The sequence below is a fragment of the Pararge aegeria genome, chromosome 5, assembly GCF_905163445.1.
Source record: "Pararge aegeria chromosome 5, ilParAegt1.1, whole genome shotgun sequence".
In the NCBI taxonomy this organism is placed as follows: domain Eukaryota; kingdom Metazoa; phylum Arthropoda; class Insecta; order Lepidoptera; family Nymphalidae; genus Pararge; species Pararge aegeria.
Genome location: NC_053184.1, coordinates 12,513,767 through 12,538,667, shown reverse-complemented (window position 1 = coordinate 12,538,667; position 24,901 = coordinate 12,513,767). Strand labels below are relative to the sequence as shown.

The 24,901-nt window shown below is 32.4% G+C and overlaps 6 protein-coding genes across 7 annotated transcripts; 3 read left to right on the top strand and 3 right to left on the bottom strand.

Annotated features, from left to right (window-relative positions):
• The first annotated feature begins 3,942 nt into the window (after window positions 1-3,942).
• Window positions 3,943-5,789, top strand: LOC120623683 (DEAD-box helicase Dbp80). The gene is made up of 2 exons (XM_039889855.1): window positions 3,943-4,103; window positions 4,254-5,789. The coding sequence occupies exon 2, from the start codon at window positions 4,269-4,271 to the stop codon at window positions 5,667-5,669; it is 1,401 nt and encodes a 466-aa protein (XP_039745789.1). The 5' UTR covers window positions 3,943-4,103; window positions 4,254-4,268; the 3' UTR covers window positions 5,670-5,789.
• Window positions 5,784-8,261, bottom strand: LOC120623685 (ER membrane protein complex subunit 10). The gene is made up of 5 exons (XM_039889857.1): window positions 8,046-8,261; window positions 7,799-7,966; window positions 6,849-7,126; window positions 6,465-6,561; window positions 5,784-6,007 (listed from the first exon to the last, which is right to left on the bottom strand). Exons 1-5 carry the CDS (start codon window positions 8,088-8,090, stop codon window positions 5,924-5,926), a joined length of 672 nt encoding a protein of 223 aa, XP_039745791.1. The 5' UTR covers window positions 8,091-8,261; the 3' UTR covers window positions 5,784-5,923.
• Window positions 8,262-10,010: 1,749 nt separating this feature from the next.
• On the top strand, window positions 10,011-12,106 carry LOC120623684. Its single transcript, XM_039889856.1, has 2 exons — window positions 10,011-11,365; window positions 11,818-12,106. Exons 1-2 carry the CDS (start codon window positions 10,319-10,321, stop codon window positions 12,088-12,090), a joined length of 1,320 nt encoding a protein of 439 aa, XP_039745790.1. The 5' UTR covers window positions 10,011-10,318; the 3' UTR covers window positions 12,091-12,106.
• A 2,170-nt stretch (window positions 12,107-14,276) lies between these two features.
• On the bottom strand, window positions 14,277-17,565 carry LOC120624068 (coiled-coil domain-containing protein 22). Its single transcript, XM_039890398.1, has 8 exons — window positions 17,272-17,565; window positions 16,756-16,927; window positions 16,061-16,325; window positions 15,733-15,992; window positions 15,425-15,649; window positions 15,212-15,351; window positions 14,855-15,020; window positions 14,277-14,630 (listed from the first exon to the last, which is right to left on the bottom strand). The coding sequence occupies exons 1-8, from the start codon at window positions 17,319-17,321 to the stop codon at window positions 14,409-14,411; spliced, it is 1,500 nt and encodes a 499-aa protein (XP_039746332.1). The 5' UTR covers window positions 17,322-17,565; the 3' UTR covers window positions 14,277-14,408.
• Window positions 17,566-17,888: 323 nt separating this feature from the next.
• On the top strand, window positions 17,889-19,636 carry LOC120623758 (39S ribosomal protein L22, mitochondrial). Its single transcript, XM_039889967.1, has 3 exons — window positions 17,889-18,181; window positions 18,597-18,810; window positions 19,369-19,636. The coding sequence occupies exons 1-3, from the start codon at window positions 18,005-18,007 to the stop codon at window positions 19,587-19,589; spliced, it is 612 nt and encodes a 203-aa protein (XP_039745901.1). The 5' UTR covers window positions 17,889-18,004; the 3' UTR covers window positions 19,590-19,636.
• A 380-nt stretch (window positions 19,637-20,016) lies between these two features.
• Window positions 20,017-24,510, bottom strand: LOC120623757 (UDP-N-acetylglucosamine transporter). Of its 2 annotated transcripts, none has more exons than XM_039889965.1 (6): window positions 24,428-24,510; window positions 24,048-24,260; window positions 22,769-22,879; window positions 22,297-22,511; window positions 21,594-21,869; window positions 20,017-20,606 (listed from the first exon to the last, which is right to left on the bottom strand). In XM_039889965.1, the coding sequence occupies exons 2-6, from the start codon at window positions 24,220-24,222 to the stop codon at window positions 20,244-20,246; spliced, it is 1,140 nt and encodes a 379-aa protein (XP_039745899.1). In that variant the 5' UTR covers window positions 24,223-24,260; window positions 24,428-24,510; the 3' UTR covers window positions 20,017-20,243. The 2 variants fall into 2 exon arrangements, with proteins under 2 accessions (XP_039745899.1, XP_039745900.1); XM_039889966.1 differs by having other exon boundaries at window positions 24,048-24,192.
• Window positions 24,511-24,901: the final 391 nt, after the last annotated feature.

Genomic DNA, 24,901 nt, shown 5'->3' with positions numbered 1-24,901 from the left:
TACTGAACCCAAAACTTTTCATCCGTGTCAGTCTTTCTGTCTGTCCGTATCATTCAAATGAAGCTTTGCATGATTTGAGTTCATACTACGAGAAAGGAAATAGAACACTTTTTATCCCGAATACCAGCTCTGTTCTTTTGGGTGAGGCGATGAAAGTTTTTGACAATTTATCACCACGACTCCGCTAAATTTTAACCGATGTAAATAATTATTTTGTACTGGATAGTATCAAGTACTATCTATCGACGGCCGATTGCGCCAATGAACCGTCGTAGTAGTTAAATATTCTTTTAAAAAAATTCTTCTTGACAAAATTTCGAAATCAATTTCAGTATAAAATAACAATCATCAAGTCTTAGATGGTCAAGAAATTTTATTTATTTTATTTCATTTATATTTTAATACTTGGAATAAAACATAATATGATAAATAATTTACAAGACCAGGAAAGAAAATAACTATTTTATTATTTTTATCTAAAATCTATATTATTTTAATAAATAATCTTTGAGATAAAATCATTTAACTCAGCTTTTCATAAGGCAATGTGCGGTGATGTTTAGTCAATAGATACTAACATCAGGTTAAATATCGCATCTTATCAAATGTTTTCAATACATATAAATTGTGTCTTAAAGCTATTTATTAGTCGTATATGTATTATTCTGATAAATGATAATTATTACATTTCCATGTTTACATGCTTGACTGGTTGACCCTATGAAGTAAACCTTTAATTGATAAACCGTTCATATAGTATACTAGCTTTTTCCCGCTACTTCGTCCGCGTGATCATGACATGACTTATTGGTAAGTAGTAGAGCTTTTGTGACGGAGCTCGTCCGCGGATGTACCACCACCACCATGCTTATTTCTGCCACTAAGAAGCATTGTTGCAATGCTGTGTTTCGGTCTGAAGAGCGTAGTTGCCGGTGTAAATCCAGGTACATGAATCCAGTGCTTCAAATCTACGCCTCAGATTGTTTTTTTTTTTTTATTTTTTATATTAATAGCGGGCAAACGAGCAAGTGGGTTACCTGATTTTAAGTGATCACCGCCGCTGAGTCGCCAGTGAGCCACTGATGCGTTGCCGGCTTTTAAGGAATTTGTTTATCCGCCGCTCGAATAACTCTAGATTGTATTTTTGAAGAAACACATCGGATGGGAGATTGTTCCACAATTTACAAGTGCGTGGTAGAAATGATCTGGTATATCAAATAGTAAAGAATACCAGGCATCCAGATGAAAATTGATGGAAACAGGGCAACACTTTGTGGAATGAGTTCCTTGCATGCCCTGCGAAGTGTTGCTCTATTAATAGGCGATGGTTTTCTACTTATTATCACGTAGGCTATCTGCTTGGTCCATCATTAACTAAATAAATAAAAAGGAGATTAAACGAAATGGCGGGATCGAATAGTTCTATCTTCCTCAGAACCTTTAATCACTTCCATAATGTATACGTCAATCAGACAGAAGACACACTCTCAAATTAACAATATTATGCATTTGATTTAGAGACGCGCAGTTTTAAAAATACTGTTAAAAATCTCTGCATAGTTAAAAATAAGGGTTTTTAATAGAATGCACCTCAAGGTAATTTGAGCTGATGTCCGCGAACTCGACTGCGTAGAATTCCTTATTTCTCGTGAGCTTTAGAAGATTCCCTGTTATTCCCTATGTTTTTGAAGTTCGGTACGTAGAAATCGGCATTAAGGATACCAGCTTTAAATAATAAAAACACTATATAAATTGAAATGAAAGTTTTTACTGATTTTTTTATTGTTTAGTCTACAAACCTAAAATTTAAAAGTAAATTTAAATGTTACATTTCAAGCATAGACATAAGTTCAGAAAATATTCTGTGCAAATCTACCACTAAAGGTAAAAATGGGTATGAATGAGTAAAACATGGGTGAGAATTTTGTACGAAAGTCCTATATTTTTGAAAGTTAGAGGTAAACAGATACTTTGAAATTTTCATCTAACGTACCGTATAGCCATCTACCGTAGAAACTATTGAACCGATCTTAAGGAAATTGAAATATGCCGGTAGCTTTCATTCTGGATAAGGGCATAGGTACCACGGGATATCTTCTCAAGCTCACAGATAACAAGAATTATATACAGACGAAGTCGTGGGCATCCGCTTAAATTACCCTGCAGAGGATAATTTCCTTTTTTTTATATTTAGAGTTTTTAACAGCATTTTTTTAAACTTCGTTTTTATAAAGATGTAATTATATTACAGTACCTATAGAGACATAAAGAACATGTGTTTCTGTCTGACTGTAATGTCTGATAACGAAAAAATCATGGAATAGATTTTGCTGGAAATAGTCACAGGCAGTCCTGCGGACTTTAATTTCGAGGCAAAACAAAATGTAATCACGGACGAAGTCACGGGCAACTGCTAGTATATTATTTAATGTGTTACGATGCTTGTCCGGGATAAATTGCGCAACTACTAAACCAATTATAAGTTTATTTTTTTTGAATGCATGTTTTATATTTGCAATATTATTTTATTGCGAATTATGTCTTCAGTAGGTACCTACCTAATAATTGTACGAAATACCATAAAACCACAGCATGCGTCACCGGATCTTGTATTTATATATAATATTTGTAACCCTAATTTGAACACCTAACTTTTACTTTTAAGCAAACAAATAAGCCCTGTTCTACCCAATGTAGGTTGTTAATGTTTTTGGACTTAATGAATTTGAGCAAAAACTTACATCCCCTATTTTACCACTCTTTAAAATGGACTTCCAAAATAATATATTATATAGATTTTTATTATTTTAAGCGAAAGTATACCAACGTATATAACTTCAAAAACATTAGACTTTCAAGTAGTTAGTTTACTTAGGGTTTCGTATCTGACACCTACGTCCTAAAAGGTACTACCTAACTAACTACTAACTACTTTTCAGAGTATGTAGGCTTTATAGTTCCTGAGATTTCATGATTAGTCAGTGATTGAGTAGGTGCCGAGCGGTTAGGTTAAGTGCTTCAATTTCAGGGGGCAAAGCTCGAAGCTCTACCTACGCACCTCTAACTTTTCTAAGTTAAGTGCGTTAAGCAATTTAAATATCACTTGCTGCGACGATGCAGAAAAATATCGTGAGAAAACCTGCATGCCTGAGAATTCTCCATAATGTTCTCAAAGGCGCGAGAAGTCCACCGATTCACACTGGGCCAGGGTGGTGGACAACGGCTTAAGCTCTTCTCATTGTGAGAGAAAAACCGTGTAATAGGCCTTGTTGTGCCCTGTAGTGGGCCGGTAATCGGTTGATATGATGATGATAGATTAGCAATTGAAAACGAAAGGTAGAAACAAACTATCGGATGTATCTATAAACCGCGGCTGACTGTCAGACCGAAGAGTCTGCACAGTGCGAAACATCCGTGCAAAAAATCTCTCGAACGATGTTGGACGAGGTTACGTTCAAGGATATTGGTCAAGGACGGTCAACAAATTATCGGACGCGGCTAAAGGACGAGGTAGTTCTTTAGAAGATTTTACTACAAAATTACAATGACCTTTTAATGGACATACAAGATTTCTTTTCTTGTTGAGATAAATCCGGGCACTGCACACGCAAACATAATTAATCGAGTCAAAAAATACCAAATATCACTATAAAATAATTTTAATAAATAAGTAGTATTTAATTTGATTTGCGCTGTTAACGCAAAGTCCTTTCAGGTCCATAGCGTTTCTAAGTGACCTCGTCTAGTATAGTGTGATCTATCTCGCTCTAGCATACGGTTGTACTGTTTTTTCTGTTTCATTTCCAATCCATATTATAATATAATTTAAATCATATTCACAGATGTGTCCACGACGCTAACTTTCGCATACAATATTATTATCTGTACAGATTTGGACTTGAATCCATGACCGTGTTGTTTTTTTTTAATCCTTCACTTGGTGTTGTGTCATGTGTCTGATGTCTGTGGTTCTGAGTGTTACTTTACAGTTTACACATTGTTGTTAAAATCTTGTTACTTTTTAATTTGTATGAAGTATAACAGTAGTTGAAGAAGTCGTACGTGTTTTAACAGAATATAACAGGTTACTCAGTACTGTTAAGGTATTTAATTGATTGATAATTAATTTCTAAAATATGGTCTTTAAAAAAAATTAAAGTAACCACTTCTGTGATTATAATACATACTATTTTTTTCCTATCACCGATTCATCACGCAGTATAAGTTCAAAATATCATCTTGAATTGTCACAGGTTAAGAAGATCAAAATGTCTAAGCAATGGGGCCAAAAAGCCGAAGAACTGGAGATTTCAAACAAAGTTGCTGGGTTGGGATTGGGACAAAAAGGGTCAAATCAGACATCAGACACTGAAGATGGTCCAGATGCTGCTAATCCGGCGGAGGCTTCACTTTTAATGAAAATAATCAGACAAGGACTTGTTGAATCTAAATTAGACATTGAAATCCAAAGAAAAGATCCCAATTCTCCTTTATATTCTGTAAAAACTTTTGAAGCTCTCCACTTAAAACCAAATTTACTAAAAGGTGTATATGCAATGGGGTTTAATGCTCCTTCTAAAATTCAGGAAACTGCTTTGCCCACCCTATTAGCAGATCCCCCACAGAATATGATTGCACAGTCTCAATCTGGAACTGGTAAAACTGCTGCTTTTGTTTTAGCTATGTTAAGTAGAGTTGATGCAACTAAAAATTATCCACAAGTTTTATGCCTCAGCCCTACCTATGAACTTGCTATACAAACAGGTGAAGTGGCAGCCAAAATGGCAAAATTCTGCTCTGAAATAAAATTGAAGTTTGCTGTACGAGGAGAGGAAGTGCCCAAAGGAACTAAAATCACTGATCAAATCCTTATTGGAACTCCAGGCAAAATGCTAGACTGGGGTGTAAAGTTTGGGATGTTTGATTTGAGCAAAATTAAAGTATTTGTCTTAGATGAAGCTGATGTTATGATTGACCGACAAGGACATCAAGAACAATGTATACGCATCCATAAATGCTTACCATCAACATGTCAAATGATGTTCTTTTCTGCAACATATCATAGTGCCGTCATGGAATTTGCAGAAATCATTGTACCTAATCCCATTATTATTAGACTACTAAGAGAAGAAGAATCTTTAGATAACATAAAACAATATTATGTAAAATGTAAAAGTCCAGAAGATAAATATAGAGCTATATGTAATATTTATGGAGTTATAACAATTGGCCAGGCGATTATATTTTGTCACACAAGGAAAACAGCCAGTTGGCTATCAGAAAAAATGTCAAAGGATGGACACTCTGTAGCTGTACTGTCTGGTGAACTAACAGTTGACCAGAGAATAGCTGTACTTGACAGATTTCGTGCTGGTCTCGAAAAGGTGTTAATAACAACTAATGTTTTGTCCAGAGGTATAGATGTTGAACAAGTAACTCTGGTTGTAAACTTTGATATGCCAATGGATTTAAACAAAAAAGCTGATTGTGAAACATACTTACATAGAATTGGTCGTACTGGAAGGTTTGGTAAAGCGGGTATTGCTATAAATTTGATTGATTCACCTCAAGCAATGGAAATTTGCTTGGATATTGAAGCACATTTTGGTAAAAAAATTCAGTTGTTAGACATTGAAGATGCTGAAGAAATTGAGAAGATTGGTGCATAATAAATTTTTTATTTCAGAATTTCCAATTATTTTGCTTTAATATAGGGAAGAACATTTGTATCATTGAAAATTTTGCATTTGTATCATTGTAAGCTTTAAAATAAAACAAAACTATTGTTATTCAAACTTTTTATTTTGTTTTAGAACACATTAAATATTTACCCATAAACTAAGAAATATAGTTTTAATGATTAAATAAGAGCTTTACTAGGTATATGACTTCAGTTAAGTTAAAAATACTAAAATTAACCTAGTTATCTCGAAGCTTGAGGGGCAGGTTCAGGATTTGTAATGCCAGATATCATTACAAAGATAGCTATGGGCACTATGTACATCCACTGAAACAAGAAAGTAAACATTACTATAGACAAAGTTGCATTGGCTTGTTTGTTTTCAATTCATTATCATAACTATACTAGTAGTACTGCTGAGCACAGGCAATATAGGAGGGATTGAACTTAAGCCTTCATGCGGTTCTAATGCTACTTTGTGGGGCTTTAATTAATATCACAATGTTAGTGAAAATAACAAATACTAATGGCCTATCATGCTTGTAAGTATACAAGGATTGATCATCATCATTTTATAACTCTGGGCTTGTGTTTAGCTAAAACCTAAGGTTTTATGGGAATCAAACCCAGGCCCTTATCCATAATTGAACACAAATAAGATACATTTTGTTCAATAATTGTTACATAGAAGTTAAATACAACAGGCCTTTTTGCAAATGTTAAGTAAGTATGCTACTAGGGGTATTATGTGTTCATCTAAATAAAGACTTATCTTAGGACTTACATATTTGGCTAAGAATGATCGATTGTCCTTTAAATCACCCTTTTCTCTTGCTTCTCGTTCCCGTTCCAATTTCTGTATATAGGAAGCTGTGTCCGGACTGTAAATTTTTCATAACACACATTAATTATTATTACACAAATTCATTGTAAAAACAATTTTTAAGTCAAAGTTTTGTTTATATTATAGTTTAACTATACAGCATGCATCTATGTGGATTTAGATTCCATAAAAATCCCTTTATTTTTCCATAACAATAATCAATAGCTTAGCACATTACAATATTTTAACTATATTCATAAGTGAATCACATTGATCTGTGCTGAGTGAAAACACATTTGCATTTACAATAACAAAGTTGTATATCTATATAGATCAACTACTTACACAGGAGCCTGATCCACATGCCGAATATAGAAATTTGAATGAAGTGGATACTCTGCTTGGTCATATTGCAAACTATGGTTATGGGAAGAATAACTGTTAACTTGGAAAGTTAGTGCAATTACATCTCCATTAGGCAATATCCATGCACTAATGACATCTGATAGTCTGTTCTCTAAAAATAGTTTTGCTTTTACTGATGATAAAAACTCTGTTTCTTTACTATCTGCAGATGTAACCAAGCTTCGTATTGAATACAACCCATCTATATCAGCATGTTCCTAAAAATAAAAGCAAAACAAGTTGTAACTTTTATACAAGTATTCAAAATAGCTCTTTGTATAGTATTCAGGTTGTTATAGGCTTAGATAAAACAGTTCCAAAATTTTCATTTGTATTGGACCTAATTTTTTTAACACTTATGAAACAGAGTAAACAGATTGACTTACAATCTGTTTTTTCTACCACTAGTTGAAACAGAAGATTCTAATGAGAACAACTGAAGATAAACAATTTGCCTTGAATTTTTACAGTAATAAGTTGTTTGCTTGCAACTTTTATTACACGAATGATAAAAAATAAAAAATAAAAAAAGAAGCATAACAAATTATATTATGCAATTTGTGTATATTTTACAAGCCTCCTTTATCAAAATGTATAGACAATATATTATTATACTACAAAAATCAACAAGGCTTACATAATTTATTCAAGTCTGTCTGAATTATGCTATATTAGAAGGACCACAGTCCTTCTAATCTAGCCTTTTAAACCACCAAACTAGCACTATGCACTTTTGCTTGTGTTAAATAACTTCGATAATGTTAAAAGATTTCTAAAGAAAATTATAAAGTTCTCAAATTTGAAGTAGCAATTAACCTGTAAACGATCAATTCAATGTGTAGGGCTAAATATAATCATTTAAAATAAACATTTAGTAAACAGATTTTTACCTTAAGTTCATCTATGTGAGATTTAGTAAAAGATATTTGATCTATAACAGCGGATCCAGCCTTTATACTTTTTAAAGATATATTCCCACGGGAGCAAAAATTTTCATTTTTACAGTTGATGTTGTGCTCCAGTTTAATATTCAACCATCCGTCATAGTCAAGACAAACCTGAAATTATATCTATTGAAGCAAACATCCAAATTCCTTGATACCACTTGTTCTCAAATGACTAAAATAATTATAATACCGAATTTTTGAGAAGGCACATAAAAAGTAAATAGAAATACTTCATTTTCGAAACAAGTAAAGCTTTTTTTCTATTCAATTATAAGTATTATTTAAATACTATTGAATTTTTTATTTGTAGCCTGTCAGTTAGTCTCTTTTAAAATGTTGAAAATTTTAAAGTACTGAAATTAAGAATCTTCGATTTTTTGTGATTGAAGATTAGAGTAGATTATTTTCAATTTCATGACATGTTTCTCTCATATTATTAGTCTGTAGTATGGAGGGTAAAGGTAAGGAGAGTCATCTTATATGGGAGAAAAGTTGAAAAAGTGTCCAGTTGTTGCGCTAAATAACAGTTCAAAAATCCTCCACAATGGCGCTGGTGGATGCACAGAACATGGTATGAATGTAGCAATCGTAGATGAATTGTAGTATGCAGAGTTAAAAAATTTAATGTCATTATCGACTAAAGTAGTTAATTATTGAGAATTTCAACAACTTACGTTGTACAAAATATTGTGGTAAATATAATCTTACTTCCTTGTATCTCCATACTTCCTTGTTTATTTTTCAAGCCTACTCTAACAATATTTATATTTGGCGCTTCTTTTAAGAGTTACCCTGATGCAAATGTGGCGCTATCCTAATTTAATACATTTTGACGACACTTTTTCATATACACAGATGACTCTCCTTACCTCTACCCTCCATAGTCTGTAGGAAAAAGTTGATCCACAGACCACACACGAATACCAAACTTAACCTATAGACCAGATTAAGATAATAACAGTTTTTAGCCAATACATATTTCAAAATTTAATGTATGTTTACAAAAATATATCTAAATTTAAGAGAAAATGTGACTGCAATAATTTGAACATTAGAAGCAAAATAAACTTGCAGTGCAATTTTCTAGACTACATAAAATTGTATACAATTTTACAATAAACTACCTACCAGTCGATCTTGGATGAAAGTTCAAAGTTTGTATTAAACGTAAGCTTATAGAAAATTCCTATTTTAGTATTGAGAACTACGTCAACGAAAAAATGCTTGGATGTAAATTATTGATCTAACCAGGTTGCTTCTTTAATAGTTTAAAATGACAATGTGAGATTATGATAACAAAAAAAACTTTTCTTCAGGACGCGTTTGGAACCACTTCATCCATAATTATTTCAATAACTATGGATTTTTGCCATGAGTTCTTCATTGATTCGTTGAGGGTTCGTTTAGAAGATTTTAGGAAGGAAGTTTGGCTCGAAGGTAGCTGGTTCACTAGGAACCTATCGGGCACATGCATTCCGCATAGGTAAACATGGTTAAACATGGTTTAACCATGGTTTTTTCCGCCGGGGTCATCCGGGGGATCGCCCCCATATAAAGAAAAAAAAACTTACCAGATCCCAATAACTAATATATACACTAATAATAACACAAAATCATAAAATAAATATCTAGAAACAATTTACTAAATATTTTTAAACACTAAATTCCTTATCTTTTTCCAATAATTAAAATTTAAAATCTAAAAACCACGTCCGCCAAATTCGAAGTTTCCCGCGCTTCACGTTTGAGTTCTTTTTTTTTCCTTCTGGCTTTACGTTTGAGTTGAGTTCTTCTTCTTTGGGTTACTGGCTTTTCACAGATTACCTACGTTCCTTATTATGTCACTTGAGTTTTGACGTTTTGCTCACAGACGAAAGCCACCAGGAAATATTTTTATCCGTCAATGACTATTTCATAGATCATGACATGTTCATAGTTCTTGGTGAGATTTTATTTTTCTCCTTAGTTTACTCGTAGTCAAAACACAACATAGGGTCTTATTTTACTATTGGCTAAAATACGCATTATTGTTCGTCAATATATCTTTCGTAATCGCTATCAACCTACTGAATTTATAATCATTCATCTGAATATATTTCCTTCTCTATTATATATTTTCTTTATCTAAGATTGTGACAAATAGAAGGTATCGGTTTGTATAGTCATAGGCAGTAAAAATAATTTACTTTTTACGACTGAATACTTCTGAGAGTATGAACCTTTCCAACGGTATCTTTTCTAAATATGTTTAACTTTTTATAGGACATTTTTTTTTGTTGTATCGCAAAAATCAATCCTGACACTTAAAAATATCGATAGTTATTCTACAACTCTACTCTAACCATTGGATTTCGATCATTTGTTAAGAACGCGAGCCATAAAATCAAAATTGAATTGAATTACAATTTTATATTAAATTGAATTATTGTTTTTTTATATTTGTTTACCATTGAATAAAATAAAATGTTACGTAGCCTTAGAAGATGCATCGTTCGAAGAAATTGTGCGCAAATATTAGTGCCGAAATGCACATTTTTAACTAATGAATACAAATGTGATGAAGCTTGGAATGTACAGATATCTTCACCAATACTAAGTAAAGTAAATCTCAATGACTTCTACAATATATTAGATCAAAATTTTCTATCTAAGGGAGTTATAAGTGCTATTGATGTAGACATATTTGCAAATGCAGTAAGAGATCCAGCTTATCTTGATGAACTTAAAGATCTTTTGCACAAGCTTCGGCTTTCGGCAGAGACAGGTAATACATTAGAGTCGACTTATTATGCAACTATTAGAAACTATATGGAGTTTGGTAATATTCAGGAACTAATAGAAATCCTTAGAGATCCTTTAAACTTTGGTGTGTTTTTGGACTTCTATTCAGCTAATATTTTACTAGATAAATTAATTACATCTCAAAGTTATGAGCATGCTTCAAATGTAGCTTCATTTATAATGCTACAAGAGGACTTTACAAATGATATAACCAACACACTTTGTCAATATGCTAGTTACAAATACCTCTGTGAGTACAAGAGTCCTGCTGAAGCACCAATGTCGCAAGAAGAAAACAAAAAGAAAGAAGAAATCAAAATAAGGATAAAATTCTTGCGAAATCCATATTTCGATGATCACTTTGACATAAAGGATCTGAAAACATTGTCTGGAAAAACTTTAGCTTGGATATCCAAAAATAATAACAATAATCTAAATTTTAATGTACAAATTATAGGTTGGTTATTTTATAAAAAATATGACAAGTTACTATCATTGTGTAAAGAATTAGTTGAAAACAAAACCTTTAAATTGTATCCTGAAGTAGTAGAATTAATTAACAAGGAAATTGAAACTCAACAAGATGACACTAAAACAATATTAACTCAATGCATTGGTGTATTGAGCAAAGCAGTCGTCACTGAAACTATATTAGAAGATTCACTTAAAATGGCAATAGAAAATGCAATCAATAGAACACAAAATAAAGATATTGCTGTACAAAAACAAGTGAGTATAATATTTATTAAAATAGACTTTTATTATGCATTTCCAACTACTGATGACCAAAGAAGAGAGATCATTGTGTGTTTTACTGTTGTTTGTACCTTTGTTGTTACCTAACCTAACAATATGAGTTAAGTGGGTGTTTTTTTCTTGTGACAATCATTTAAGTGCATTCAGAGACAGAAGAGACAGAAGAAAAAACAAAGATTGAGTCATCTATAATGATAGAGTGAAGACAAAAAAAAAACTGGGGAAGTTTCTTATTTTATATAATATTCAATTATTGCTGTAAGGGTGACAGTTTTTAACATTTCTTCATTTTCTTTTATTCAGATTATAGTTTTATTAAAGGCAAAATTCATGTTCTCATTTTACTATTAGAAATGTTCTAAATATTTGCTCTAAATTCTTATTAACGCGTTTTGGAATTTAACCTGTTTTAAATATATTTGCAGTTATTTTTAAATTGGGAACAAATTCGGGAAGACAAACTTGAAGAGCAATCAAAGCGCCTGGATAGAGCAAACCGTATGAAAAATATTGTTGAAAAGCAAAAACGAATGCAGGTTGAGGAACAAAAACTTTGGTTCTTTGAAAATGAAGAGGATATTGATTTACAAATTGAAGAAAAAGAAAAACTTGTAGACCCAGCATCAGTCAAAAAGGTAGCACAGCAAAAAGATGATGAAAATTATATCCCACCAGAAATTTTACCTAAGCGAAAATAAATACTATAAAATTAAATAATTTTAGTTTTATTTAAATATCTTTCCTATAAATATACAATTATTATAAAGATTTGTTTTGGTTATTTGTAACCAATTAACAATGGAATGGTTATGATAAAACAGCCAGTAGTACTTGCAATTCACCGGCTCAATACTACACATTGTCACCAGTGCAGGTGCACGTCCAATCCATATCTTGTCAGTCACAAGACTACTCGAGTGACAGATACCCTCTGCTTGATTATGTGATACGAGGTATGTATAGGTATGTATTTATTAAATAGGTACAGGAACTATTGAACCATTTTTATAATATTGCACCATTAGAAAATATTTTATGCAGCAGAATTTTACAATTGATTGAAATTATATGATTAAGAAATTAGAAGATATTTAGATAGAAGTGTTTTAGTTTGTTCTTGACACTAACTTGGTATGCAAGAAATAAAGTTGGTGAGTTGTTGTTAATTAAACGACTTGATTCTTAGCATAGTTGAATGGAGTGACAAAGGCTACTTCTCACCCCAGGGAAACAAATGGTTTCCACGGGTTTTGTAAACAACCGTAATAAACGCGAGCGACAGCTTATCAAGACAATCACAAGCAGATAAATTTTTCCTTTATAGCATGTTATTCAGAGTTCGAAGCAGTGATAGCCAACGGTTGGACTATTGGGGCCTGCCTTTCAGGGGGACCGAGTTTGATCCCCTCTGTAAGGAAAGAATTCCAAGGAAAATATCGTGAGGAAACCGGCATGCCTGAAAGTTCTCCATGTTGTCCACTAAGTGTGTAAAGTGTATCAATCTGCACTAAGCCAGCGTGGTCGACTATGGCCTTTATCCTTCTCATTCTATGCTATGAAGAGATCCGTGCCCTGTAGTGGTCCGGTAATGCGTTGCTTATGATGATTCAAATTTTAGACTCATAGTTCAGTAACTATGAGTGATGATAATGGTGCAAATACGTGTTGAGTATTATCTAGTAGCTAAAAGTATAATGAATAAGACAAATAGGTTCCATTTCCACCCAGTTGGCAGCACCTACTCAATGGTTAACAATTGGATTATTCTAATATGCTACTGTGTTAATAGTAGATGCAAAAAGTTTGACACGGAAACTGCTTAGGGTTTTTTAGCTGGTCTTCTTCTTCTGCTTGCGGCTCAGGTTCGTCTGGTCCCTGGTGTCACGTCGACCGGCTACGATCTATTGTGACGCCGCTGTCTAGATATCCCAGCAAGCGTTGGTCGCCTTCAGGAAAAGCAGCACTTTCCTTGCTGGAAGAAATTTAGCATCCTCTGGTTGCATTATGTGTTTCCCCAAAAGAGTGCTGCGTTTATGCATCAGCGCGGGGCAGGAACAGATCAAATGCAGCGGCGTCTCCGCAGCCTCCTTACAGAGTCTACATAGATCTGTGTCCTGCAGCTTTAGGTTGAACATGTGTCTATTAAGCCCACAGTGCCCCGTAAGCGCTCGCACTAGGATGCATAGGTTGCATCTACTATTAACACAGTAGCATATTAGAATAATCCAATTGTTAACCATTGAGTAGGTGCTGCCAACTGGGTGGAAATGGAACCTATTTGTCTTATTCATTATACTGTTGAGTGCTAATGCCTCAGAGGCGGCCCTTTTGTTGAATGGTCTTATTAGCACTCGAGAATGGTTCATTCCTTGGAGTTGTCTCCAGCGAATGAGTGTCTGGTAATTACAATAGGTTTGTAGGGTGAGTTGCGCCAGGCTTTTGGGTATTCCGCAGACCGGCTCAGGGCCAATTTGCTTCTCCAAAGCGCCTGACTTTGCAAGTTCATCGGCCATTTCGTTACCGATGATCCCCTTATGGCCAGGAACCCAGCACAGAATGACCCTGTTGGTTAGCGCCAGAGTATTCAGTAATTGTCTGCAGTTTTCTACCAGCTTTGAGTTTAGAACCTCAGAAGATAGAGCAGAAAGTGCTGCCTGACTATCCGAATGGATATAAATAGTTTTGTTTTTGTAGTTCTTTAGCAGACAGGTTTCCGCACATTCAATTATTGCGAAGACCTCTGCTTGGAATATGGAGGCGTAGACACCCAGGTTACGTTGAAGCCCTACCCTGGTGGTCTCTTCAGTCTCTTTTTTAGCTGGTCGCTTGAGCTTTGATAAATATAAGTAATATGCTATATTTAGGTATAAAGAATACATAAATTTTTATCAATATTATTTATGTCAGTAAAAAGTTTTTCGGAGTGGTGTTGAATTTCTTGATGATGTAGCTGAAGAATATCTTCCATTTTGTGATTACATATTATCCTCTTAGTAAATCAGTGTAATTCAAGAAATTAATAAGATTCATTTTGCAGTTTTGAAAGATCTAATTGTATTTTCTGCAGAATATCTTCAGTCCTCTTTGACTTTTCTGCTTTTATGTTATCCTCTAAATCGATTATATCCCTGGATAAAATACCAGTATCATTGACTAATGTCACTATTGTGTTACATTCTGAATGTAACAACGCTAATAGCTTATAAGCTTTTTTAGCTTGATCATCCCTTTTAGCATCCTGAAATGATATATAAAAATATGTTATTAATAAATTAGCCATGGTGATGAAGTTGTTAATATCTTTCTGTAAAACTAAACCAAGATAATTTTCGAGCTATTTGTATTATTTGATAATTTTATACAAAGCCAGGCACTAAAATATAAATCCTAATATTAACATGCTGTCTTATTTTATTCCATCAAAAATATGACAATCTGTAAAGTACACTGTAACATATTTACTTTGAATAGTGTCTCATCAGCAATTGAAAAACATCTATCCAGTTGTCCTTCAAGAGTATTAATTTCCTTTTGTAGTTGTCTGGTGTCTTCCAAGATTTTCTTAATTTCAGCATTTTGCTTTACAACATTGCCTATGATTTCTAATATTCGTTTTGTATAAATATGCCTAAAACATACATTATTTTGTATTATTTACGCACATTTCTCTATTTAATTATATAACTGCAAAGTTCCAACTACTAGAAGCATAAGTTTAAAATATACTTTAGTACGAACTGTAAAGCTTATACTAAATTAGTATTTATTAATTTAACAGAATATGTACCATGCAAGCTACAGGCTTCCCAAAAGAATTACCTTTTGTTGCCCCCTCTCAGTTTTTCATATTTATTTTTTAATTGATTTCTAAATTCTTCTTTCTTATCACATTCCTCTTTCATACCTTTGGCTGTTTCCTTTAGATTCATAAATATTTTTCTGCATTTACTTCTTTCAGACTGAAATATAGTTTTTGCTGTGTTAGTACATTTAATTTTTTTTCAATAAAACTTCAAACAAATAAAAACTTACTTCATTTAAAGTATTGTTTGCCTTAAACTTAGAAATTTCAACCTTTAATGATAGATTCTTGGAGGTCAGGTCTTCACTTTTTCTGTTTAACATACCTATGTTTTCATGAACTTTTTCATAAATGTTATCTATGCTGTCAGATTCAATTTCTGCTATACCAGCACTACAAAGAATATTTTGTATATTTTTTAAGTCTAATTCAGCTCGGTCACAATTTTTTAATGCCTAAAAAAAAAGTTTATCTAATTAAAAAATAAGTAGCTAAAACTTAAATTAACCCATGAGCATTGATGGATATAAACTCCTACCTGTGAATATTCCACATCCATTACGTTTCTTTCACTTTGCAATGTGTCTAACTTTTGCCGTAGTAATATTGCTGTTTCTTTCAATTCTTTCAAAGTTTTATCAGACTCATATTGTTTTACATCATCTTGACTATTGTTTTTCTCAACACTTTGTGTATCCATAGCAGATTTAAATATTACTTTTGCATTCCTAATTTCAGAGATCTTTGATAGCTTTCTAGCCATTTCCTCAGTATCTAATTTGGAGTCTAGAGATTTATCTAAAAAGTAAAAGTATTATTTTTTAATATTTAGGATATTATTCAAAAATTTCTAGCTTCATTCATACCTCGTTTACATATATAATCTCCTAAAGTGCTATGAACACTGGGTTTACAGCATGGTGGAATCCAAATAGTGTTTAGGTCTTCTGCAATTTTACTACTTATTTCTTGGAATAGTTTATGCTTTTTGTTTGAAGGGTAAACTTTTATTGTTGGTTTTTTATCTTCACTTGGGAGTTTTTCTATCAGGAACATAAACACCTGCCTTAATTCTGTTTCATTATGATAGAGGAACGTTTGGTATCCAACATCATTCTGATAACCCAAATCCTGAAAAAACAATAATACTTTCACAATTCTCTTATCAAACCAGGCACACTTACCAGCTTATCAGAAAGGCAATATATTTGTTATTTCATATAAATGTGTCAAGCTGTGGTCTCATAATTTGTTTGTTTTAAGTCTTTATTGCACACACAAATTTTATATAAATTAAATACAAAAACAGAAGAAACTTAAAAATATAAAAATTTACTAAAGCAATTTCTTCCAGACAACTTTTGATGGTTTGGACGGGGAATTTGTCTGTTGCATGGCAGGTATATGAATAGTTCATGAAGAGTGTGATAAAATGTGTGGCACTTAATACCTTACAATTGAACCCCTTATACATTGGAGTTCTGCAAAGTAACACCCGCTTCTATCCAATAAATGAATCATGAATTATGTTGTACTTCTTCCTATAAATAATTAAAATTACCTTGCAAATTGATGCTATTTGTGCAGCAACTTCAATTCTTTGTGATAGTCCTGTAGGTAATTTACCTGGCACCTTAATGTTTTGATTGATGGCAGCTATACATTTTGCAGCCGATTCTATTATTCCTTCTACTGGTAGATCACAAATATTCTTGATATCATCATCAATGTTTCTACAAAAAAACAAATGTGAAGTATTAGAAATTATATTAAGTAAAACTCTACTAAATTAAAGTTACATCACTCATTATATTTAGGTAATATATGTAAGCTGAGTAAGTATAGCTATTTTCTTTTTACAATAACTAGGTAGACGTGATAGCCTCGTGGGTAAGGCTTTGACTTCCCCTTTAGGTGGAATATGGCCTAAACGCTTCTTATTCTTAGAGGAGCACCATGCCCTGTAGGTGGCCTTTAATTAGTTGATGATGATAACCTAAGTTAACTTATGTAATGAGTAAATGATGCACTCCTAAAACATGATTTTTTTTTAAATTGATATTCACAAGACACTTACATAAATAACTGACGAAGGAAGTGTAAAATGATAGAATCGACTTCTTCCATTTTTAATTAAAAGTTGAAATTTCCAATTCTTCAGATACAATTTACTGAGCTAGTTTTGTTGTAGAGCCATTGATATAAGGTAATTATTACTACTGATTAAAACAAAGAATATGTTACGTTAGAATGTGAAGATTATGTTAAATAAAAAATATTCGGACAACAGAGTCGGTAGCACAACATAAATAGTAACCAGAACCGCAAAAACTTGTTTTTTTTCAATTATTTATTGATGGACATGAAGATATCTAAATTCCAAAACCATAATGACAGCCACAGACCCGAGAGTCGAGACCAGTAGGTACTAAGTACCTACCTAATGTTGATTAATGACAGCGCCCCTCACAGTCACAGATTAGAGCAACTCAGAACAGCAAGGAACGCAATACATATACCTACTGTATGGCGTACTTTCATTAATTGTTCAGAAGAACTGCCTAAAAGTATGGTTTTAAATGAATATGATATATTCAAAAAAGTAATAATAAGTATTCAATATGGATTTTATTTTTGCAAGTCCAGTGACTATAAAATATAGTGTCTACTGTCTACTGACATCAAATGTCAAACAGTCATATTATGTCTAATTTTTTGTGAGCTCACAATATTTGGATACGAAAACGAGAATTGCAATTAATTGAATGTATTACATTTCATTAACATAGTTCATTTAATATTTTAAAGAGATGAATCGTTTAATGGGTAGGCTGTTTGCCACAAGATATCAATGTAACGTACAAAATAACCTACATACTTCAGGAAAGGATTTCGCCTGGACCAAGAATACATTGCCCCAAAGTTTTTTACACTGTAATAAAAAAATATATCCTCCCCAAGAAATAGGGGAAGAACCCAGACCTGCTGTAATTATATGAATTATTTTTCTAATTATGAACATAAGTTTTTTATTATTATTTGCAGGCTAAAGTGTACTTTAATTAGTTGCACTATACTTTTACCTGAACACAAAGCGGATATTGTTTGTTGCCTTACCTCAATTAATTTCATTTAATTTAAATAAAATTCTGTGTTACCGTTGCATTTTTATATTGAAACCATGCCATGCCATATATTGAAACTGTTCCTATCTACAGTTATTATAAAATAAAACCAGGAAATAAAGTGTTTTAAAGAAAACTATTGAAAATGATGCTGAATAGGACTAGGAAAATATCATAAGAATAGTTCAAATAGAAAATTAAGTTATCTCATAAGTTTTATATAGGGGTACAAAATGTTTTATTTAATTTAAAGTAAAATATTTTTTACTTATTGCAGTTTGTATGCCATCAGAAAACTAACATTAAATACAGTCATGAAAAACTTTGGTATATAGCATGCTTTGTGAGAGGATTGACAGTAGATGAAGCTATAAAACAACTCAGTTTTGTTAATAAGAAGGGGGCCAGTTTTGTTAAAGAGACCATCCTGGAAGCACAAGATCTAGCAGTTAAAGAACATAATGTTGAATTCAAGAGCAATCTTTGGATAGGTAAATATTTTTGTGTTTAGTAATGTAATACTGTGTGTTTAGCAATAAATCAGGTTAACTATTCATTGTTGACATGAATGTGAAAACATTAAGGCAAACAATGTATCTGTGTTAGTAACTCAAATTCAACTAAATTACAATAATTTTACCAGATGCAGTATTTGACAAAATATGAGATTTGCATGAAATGGTAACTTTTTAAACCTCAGTTGTTTTGACTTTAAAGTTATCTTACATCACCTTTAATGTTACAAATTCTGTTGTATACTTACTCACAAAAAAAAGGAAAAGGCCAGGACTAATTTTAGGCCTAAAATTCTAGTTCTGATTTGTTTATGACCAATTTTCATTGTCTTTTAACTCAAATTTACATCTAAAACTAGCTTCATGATTACAAATGTACAATTACTTTTTTATATTAGTTCCTATTTAAATCTTATCTACAAACAATTTTGAATACCTGAAGATTTAAAGTATAATTAATCAGCATAATTAGTGAGTTGTGTCAATTCTGTAGCAAAGAAACAATGACATGTGACAAAAATATTAATATTTTAGCGGAGTCATTCTCGGGTAAGGGGATGCATATAAAAGGGATAAGAAGACATGCCAGAGGAAGATTAGGCGAAGTTCGATATCAGTACAGCCACTACTTTGTGCGCTTAGAAGAAGGAAAACCACCTGAAGATTATTTTAAACGAAATCCATTAAATGCCCAACAGCAATTGGACAAGTGGCTGGATCAAATGAGGAAGAGGAAAATTATTAATTCATTTTAATTATAGTGACAATGATAGACATTAATAAACAGTAAGGTAGTATTTCAGTGATATAATTTATTTAATCACATAACACTTTTACAATATAGCTTACTAGACCCAAACCCTGAATACTGGCAATTACCACATATCATTTTTCATCTTGTGTCCAATACCAAATGACCTAGAATAAAATCAAAGATTTATTGGTTTTTAAATTAAATAATCTAGTTACAAAATATGAAGCATCACCAAAGCAGTTAGCTACAATGAGTTTACACAGTATGTTTAATGTTTATATGAGCATATTAAATAATTATACATAGATTTGATAAGAGGTACAGTGTGGTAATATTATGACATGTTGCATTTAAAGCAATATCAGAATAATTTAAAGCAAGGGCAGTTAATTGAAAAATATAATATTGGAGGAAAATAAAACTAACAGTTTGCCAAAATACAGTGCATATATTTAGTTCCACTTAATTTGTATAAAAATATTTGTAAAAAAAGTAAATAGTATAGGCAATAGAATACATTTAAAGATCATGAAAATAATACATAAGTAGTCATTATTCTTCGAGTATTAAAAATACTTTTATAATTAATTATAATAATATAAGTACATACTGGCAGGTTCTATTTACAACAGCTTAAAAAATTGTGACAAAACAATCATACACTTAATGATGTTCGTGTTTCCGGTTTCTTCGGCACATAGCCATACAGGAAGATTGATCCAATGACAAATACAGTGCCTGCAGCAAACTGTACTGTTAAATGAAAATCAAATATGTATATTGACGCTATACACGATATTATGATGGCTACAGATGTCGCAAATCCTTTTAAAATATTATCAGCATATTTCACTACAACTGCAACTATAAGACCACCGGCGGCCTGTAGGACAACTAAATACCACACAAAGCCATCAAAACCTTTGAACAAGTCTGTGATTGTACCACTACTAATAACATGTGTAATAATTCCAAAAGGTATTGATGCTAAACTTAATTGCACATTTCTCATCCATACCTGTAAAGAAAACCATCAATAAATACAATGAAATTAAGAACACTATTCTACCAGGGAGGAAACTTTACCGGTAGATCACCAATGATATGAAAGGAACAAGTTAATACCGCTAACGAGGCTCCTCTACGCTACGCTACGCTAAAAGTGACCATTAGGGAACAGTGGCGGCGGATTGTAAAGCGAGCCAAAATCCACACACACGACGACACGACAAACTACCACAACCAGTTTGTCAAAAAATAACAAAAACTTTATCTAAATAGGCTCATCAATACAATGGCAACAGTAGTAATGTAACCGCCTTTGAATTGTATAGATAAAACTTATTTAAACATCTTCAGAACTGCATTAATATATTGGCCAAATACATTTTATGAAACTTTGAGCAGTTTCAACCCAACCTATTTGTAAGACAAACGGGAATATATTCAATTTAAGTTAATACCAGTAGAAATCTTTAAATTTAATAATGGTTTAATTCTTTCGAATCCTCGCGCAGTGTACCTACTACTTGTCGCAGTGTGGGAGGTCCCGGTTTCGATTGCCCACACGAGCAATTTATAATTTTCTCTGGTCCTGTCTGGTTGGAAGCTTTGAACGTGACTAGTTACCATGCTACCTAGAAAGACATGCCACCAAGCGATCCGGCGTTACGGTATGATGTCGCATGGACACCGATTTGTACCGGTAAGGGTATAATATAACTGCCATACCCCCAGATTAGCCTGTTACCAATCCTAGACTGCATCATCACAGGTGAGATTGCAGTAAAGCTTTGCAAGTGAGATTGATGGAATAAAAAAAGAAATTTATATGTTGCATGGTAACATGCGTGGCGGTCAAGCAACTGTCACGCAAAAGGGAATATTATCGTGTCCTCTTAAGCTAATGTGGATTCTGCGTGTCTATGTGAAATTAGTTTACGTCAATAATAACATTGGTTGTTATTTTTTTTAACTTACATAGAAATCAGCATTTTAAACTTACTGATATGTCAGACTCCTTGAGAACTTTTTCAAAATAAATGCCTGCAAATCCAGATATAAAACAGGCTGCTAGAGCTGCTCCAAACCCAAGCAACTTGGATTGATTGTGTAAGTTATCTGAGGTTGCACTTTTAGCCTTCTCTGTTGATGAGAGGTGCACCAATGCAACACCTGCTACCAATAACCCCAAAGCACCCCATTGCCATTTTTTTAATCTTCTCTTTAAAACTAATACAGCAAAAAATGCAGTTGTAAGTAGTTTAAGTTGATATGTAACCTGCAAACAATAGTTGAATTATTTAACTATACTATGTAAAATGGTAATTATATTTAGTTTTTGAGATACGGCAGCTAAGCTAATCTTAAACTGTATGAATAGACAGCAATATGTTTTCACTTTATTCCGTTAATGGTGTAGGGGTGAAAGAAGAAAGGTTTCTTTCAGGGATGAATGTTTTGGTTGATCAGCTTGGCCATCTAATTTTTTTATTTAATATAAATAATATATAGGCATAAAAAACAAGCCTCAAAAGATATTGGGCATTAAATATTTATCTATCCTCATTCAAGTGAGTGTACCAGCCATCAAACAGTACTCAACAACAAAATTTGAACTAGATTTATACTGGAAATAAGTAATTTCTGTGCTAGTGATTTGAAATAATATTAATATTTTAGGTACAAAGATTTTGGTTATTATTTACCTGATATGTAGCTGCGTCTAAATTAGAGGCTGAGACATAAAGTAAGTTGTTTTGTATTACATACAAAAATGATGGTACACAAACACGAAGAGTATCCTTAATATTTAATATTACTGTAGTATACATTGTTTGTACTCCATTCTGTATATTACCTGATTCATTTATTACAAGAACAACACATATTACTAGCTTTAGTACTTCTGCTATAACTACAGCTGAAATTATAAAGAACATTTTTGTAAGTTGAAAATAAGTGTTAAATATTAAAAAATAAAACATGATAATGCATATAAAATTGAGTATTAAATTATTTCTCTAGTATGCGTAGAAAAAATAATGGCTGGTTTAAATAAATATATTTAAAGACTAAGTATAACTCAGTAAGTACTTGTACTTAAATTAAAAAGATCTGATGAGATCTTTTAAGTTTAAGTACTTGGGTATCAAACTTTTGTATGTGTTACATATTTACCTGCAGTTGATGCAAACATTTCTACATCTCTTGTTCGTGCATATCGCATACTTAAACCTAACGCAGCATTTTGAATAGTTAATATGGCAAGACTAACATATTTAATATTCCCTGAAAGTAAAATTAAATTTCAATCAATTGTAGTTTTTAAGAGATTAGTAACAATGCAGAGTATTCTGGAGAGTATTGGTTTATTAGGCCACACCTTTTTCAGGAAGACTTTTCCATAGTAGTCATTTTAAAAATCTTTTACTGTTTAGCTGTGGTCACTGCCAAACTTGTTAGAGACCATACTATAATAGTGTGCAATCTGTCATACAGGAACTATGATATCATATGAACATGTAAAAATGACATAAACTTAGAAATGAATCTTTTATTGACGTGACATCGTCTTATAATTCGATGGAGCCAGCTGCACGCACGAAAAAACATGACGTATGCGGCGTTACCTCGCTCTGAGGCGTTCTATTCAAGGCTTGGAGTGCAAGCGAGAGCGCGGAACCCGCGACAAAGAGGCACAGTCTGCCTCCGCGTTCGACATCTGTCTTTCTCCTACTTGAGTGAGCTTGAGACAGCTTCTATACAATAATGAATTCCCTCTCGTCATTATTGTATAGAAGCTGTCCACGCGGCAAGGATGAAGTGCAGTGAAAAGTGAATGTGGTAACAATTGTTTATAGCAAGGATAATATCTATCAATCAAATAAAATTAAAATTTTCTTTTGAAAAATGCAACCATTCTATCAGTATTTTCTTACAATGTTGTCACATTCAACTATCGTCAGTAAGAAGACTTTACAGACAACCAATTTTTTTTAATTCTGGATAATAATATTGCACTTTGAATCCTGAACCCATAGCAAATCTGTATCAGGTTTCTGTATTTGCAGCATATTTATGGAACATGTCCCCATGAATAAGGAGCTCTCAACCAAAAATAACAACTATTTATAATGTTATCTTATCAAAATCATTTTGACAATAATTAAGTGATTTTCATTTTACATTTATTAATTGATATCAATCTTGTAAAAATATTGCTAATCAGTTAAGTATTAATTAGCGTAACATATATGAATTATGATTCAAAAATATTTTAGATTATGATATACACATACAGGTTGGGTGCAGTAATACACCAAAGCCAACCTGAAGCAATTACTACATGTGTATGTTAAGATTAGGCCAAGCTGCCTTTTTCTCATGTGTTTAATTTTATTTTGGCCTGGTTTTGCCCATTGCAGACCTGTACATAGATATAGTGTGCCTTACTTACCATACTTGACTCTTTTATTAGGAATATAGGTTTGAGATTTCTTTGAAGCACCATCCATATCCTCAGCGTTTATATCTGACTGTAAATTTGTCTCTGCAGTTACAATTTCTTCTTTGTCAATTTCTTCACGTGTGGCCTGACTATCCTGGAGATTGATGTCATCTATTGACTTCATAGGAACTACAAACTTGATCTAAATACCAACACTAGTCACTAATAACAAAAAAAATAAAAAGACAATATAATAAAAAGCTTAATAAACTTATAATAATAAAAAAATCTAAGAAATTTATCATATAGTCTTACATGATTATCTCTCTTTTAAAAATATTTACCAAATAAACAAATTATAATTTGTATAATAAATATATTAAACTTACGTGCAGATATCGTGGTGGTTGGTAAAGTATTTTCAGACTAGTAGCAAACCATTTCTGATTCACTTTATTGGATTTTATAGTAAGTATGTGTATAATTTATGTATTAATTAAGACTAGTTATTTTTTCTTTACTTAAAATTTTAATTCAAGAAGTCTGCAATATGCAAAAGCAAAACAAAGAGTATGATACAAAACATCAAATAAAAATGTTGACGTTGCAAACACAGATAAATTTCGTACATATTTAAATCGACAAATAAAACTTTAAAAAAGTCGTATTTTTAATCTGTGGTCCACTGCCAACAAAACACGATTACTCGCGCCGTGTGTAAACAAATGTTTTTAAAACCGAGCGTTCTTTTCAGTTTCCAAGATATTTGTATCTAAATAAAACGAGTAAAGAATTAACGTAATAGTAGTATTAAAATCTAAATGATCCTCGCAAAAGTAATTCTGAGAAGTAGCAGACATTCC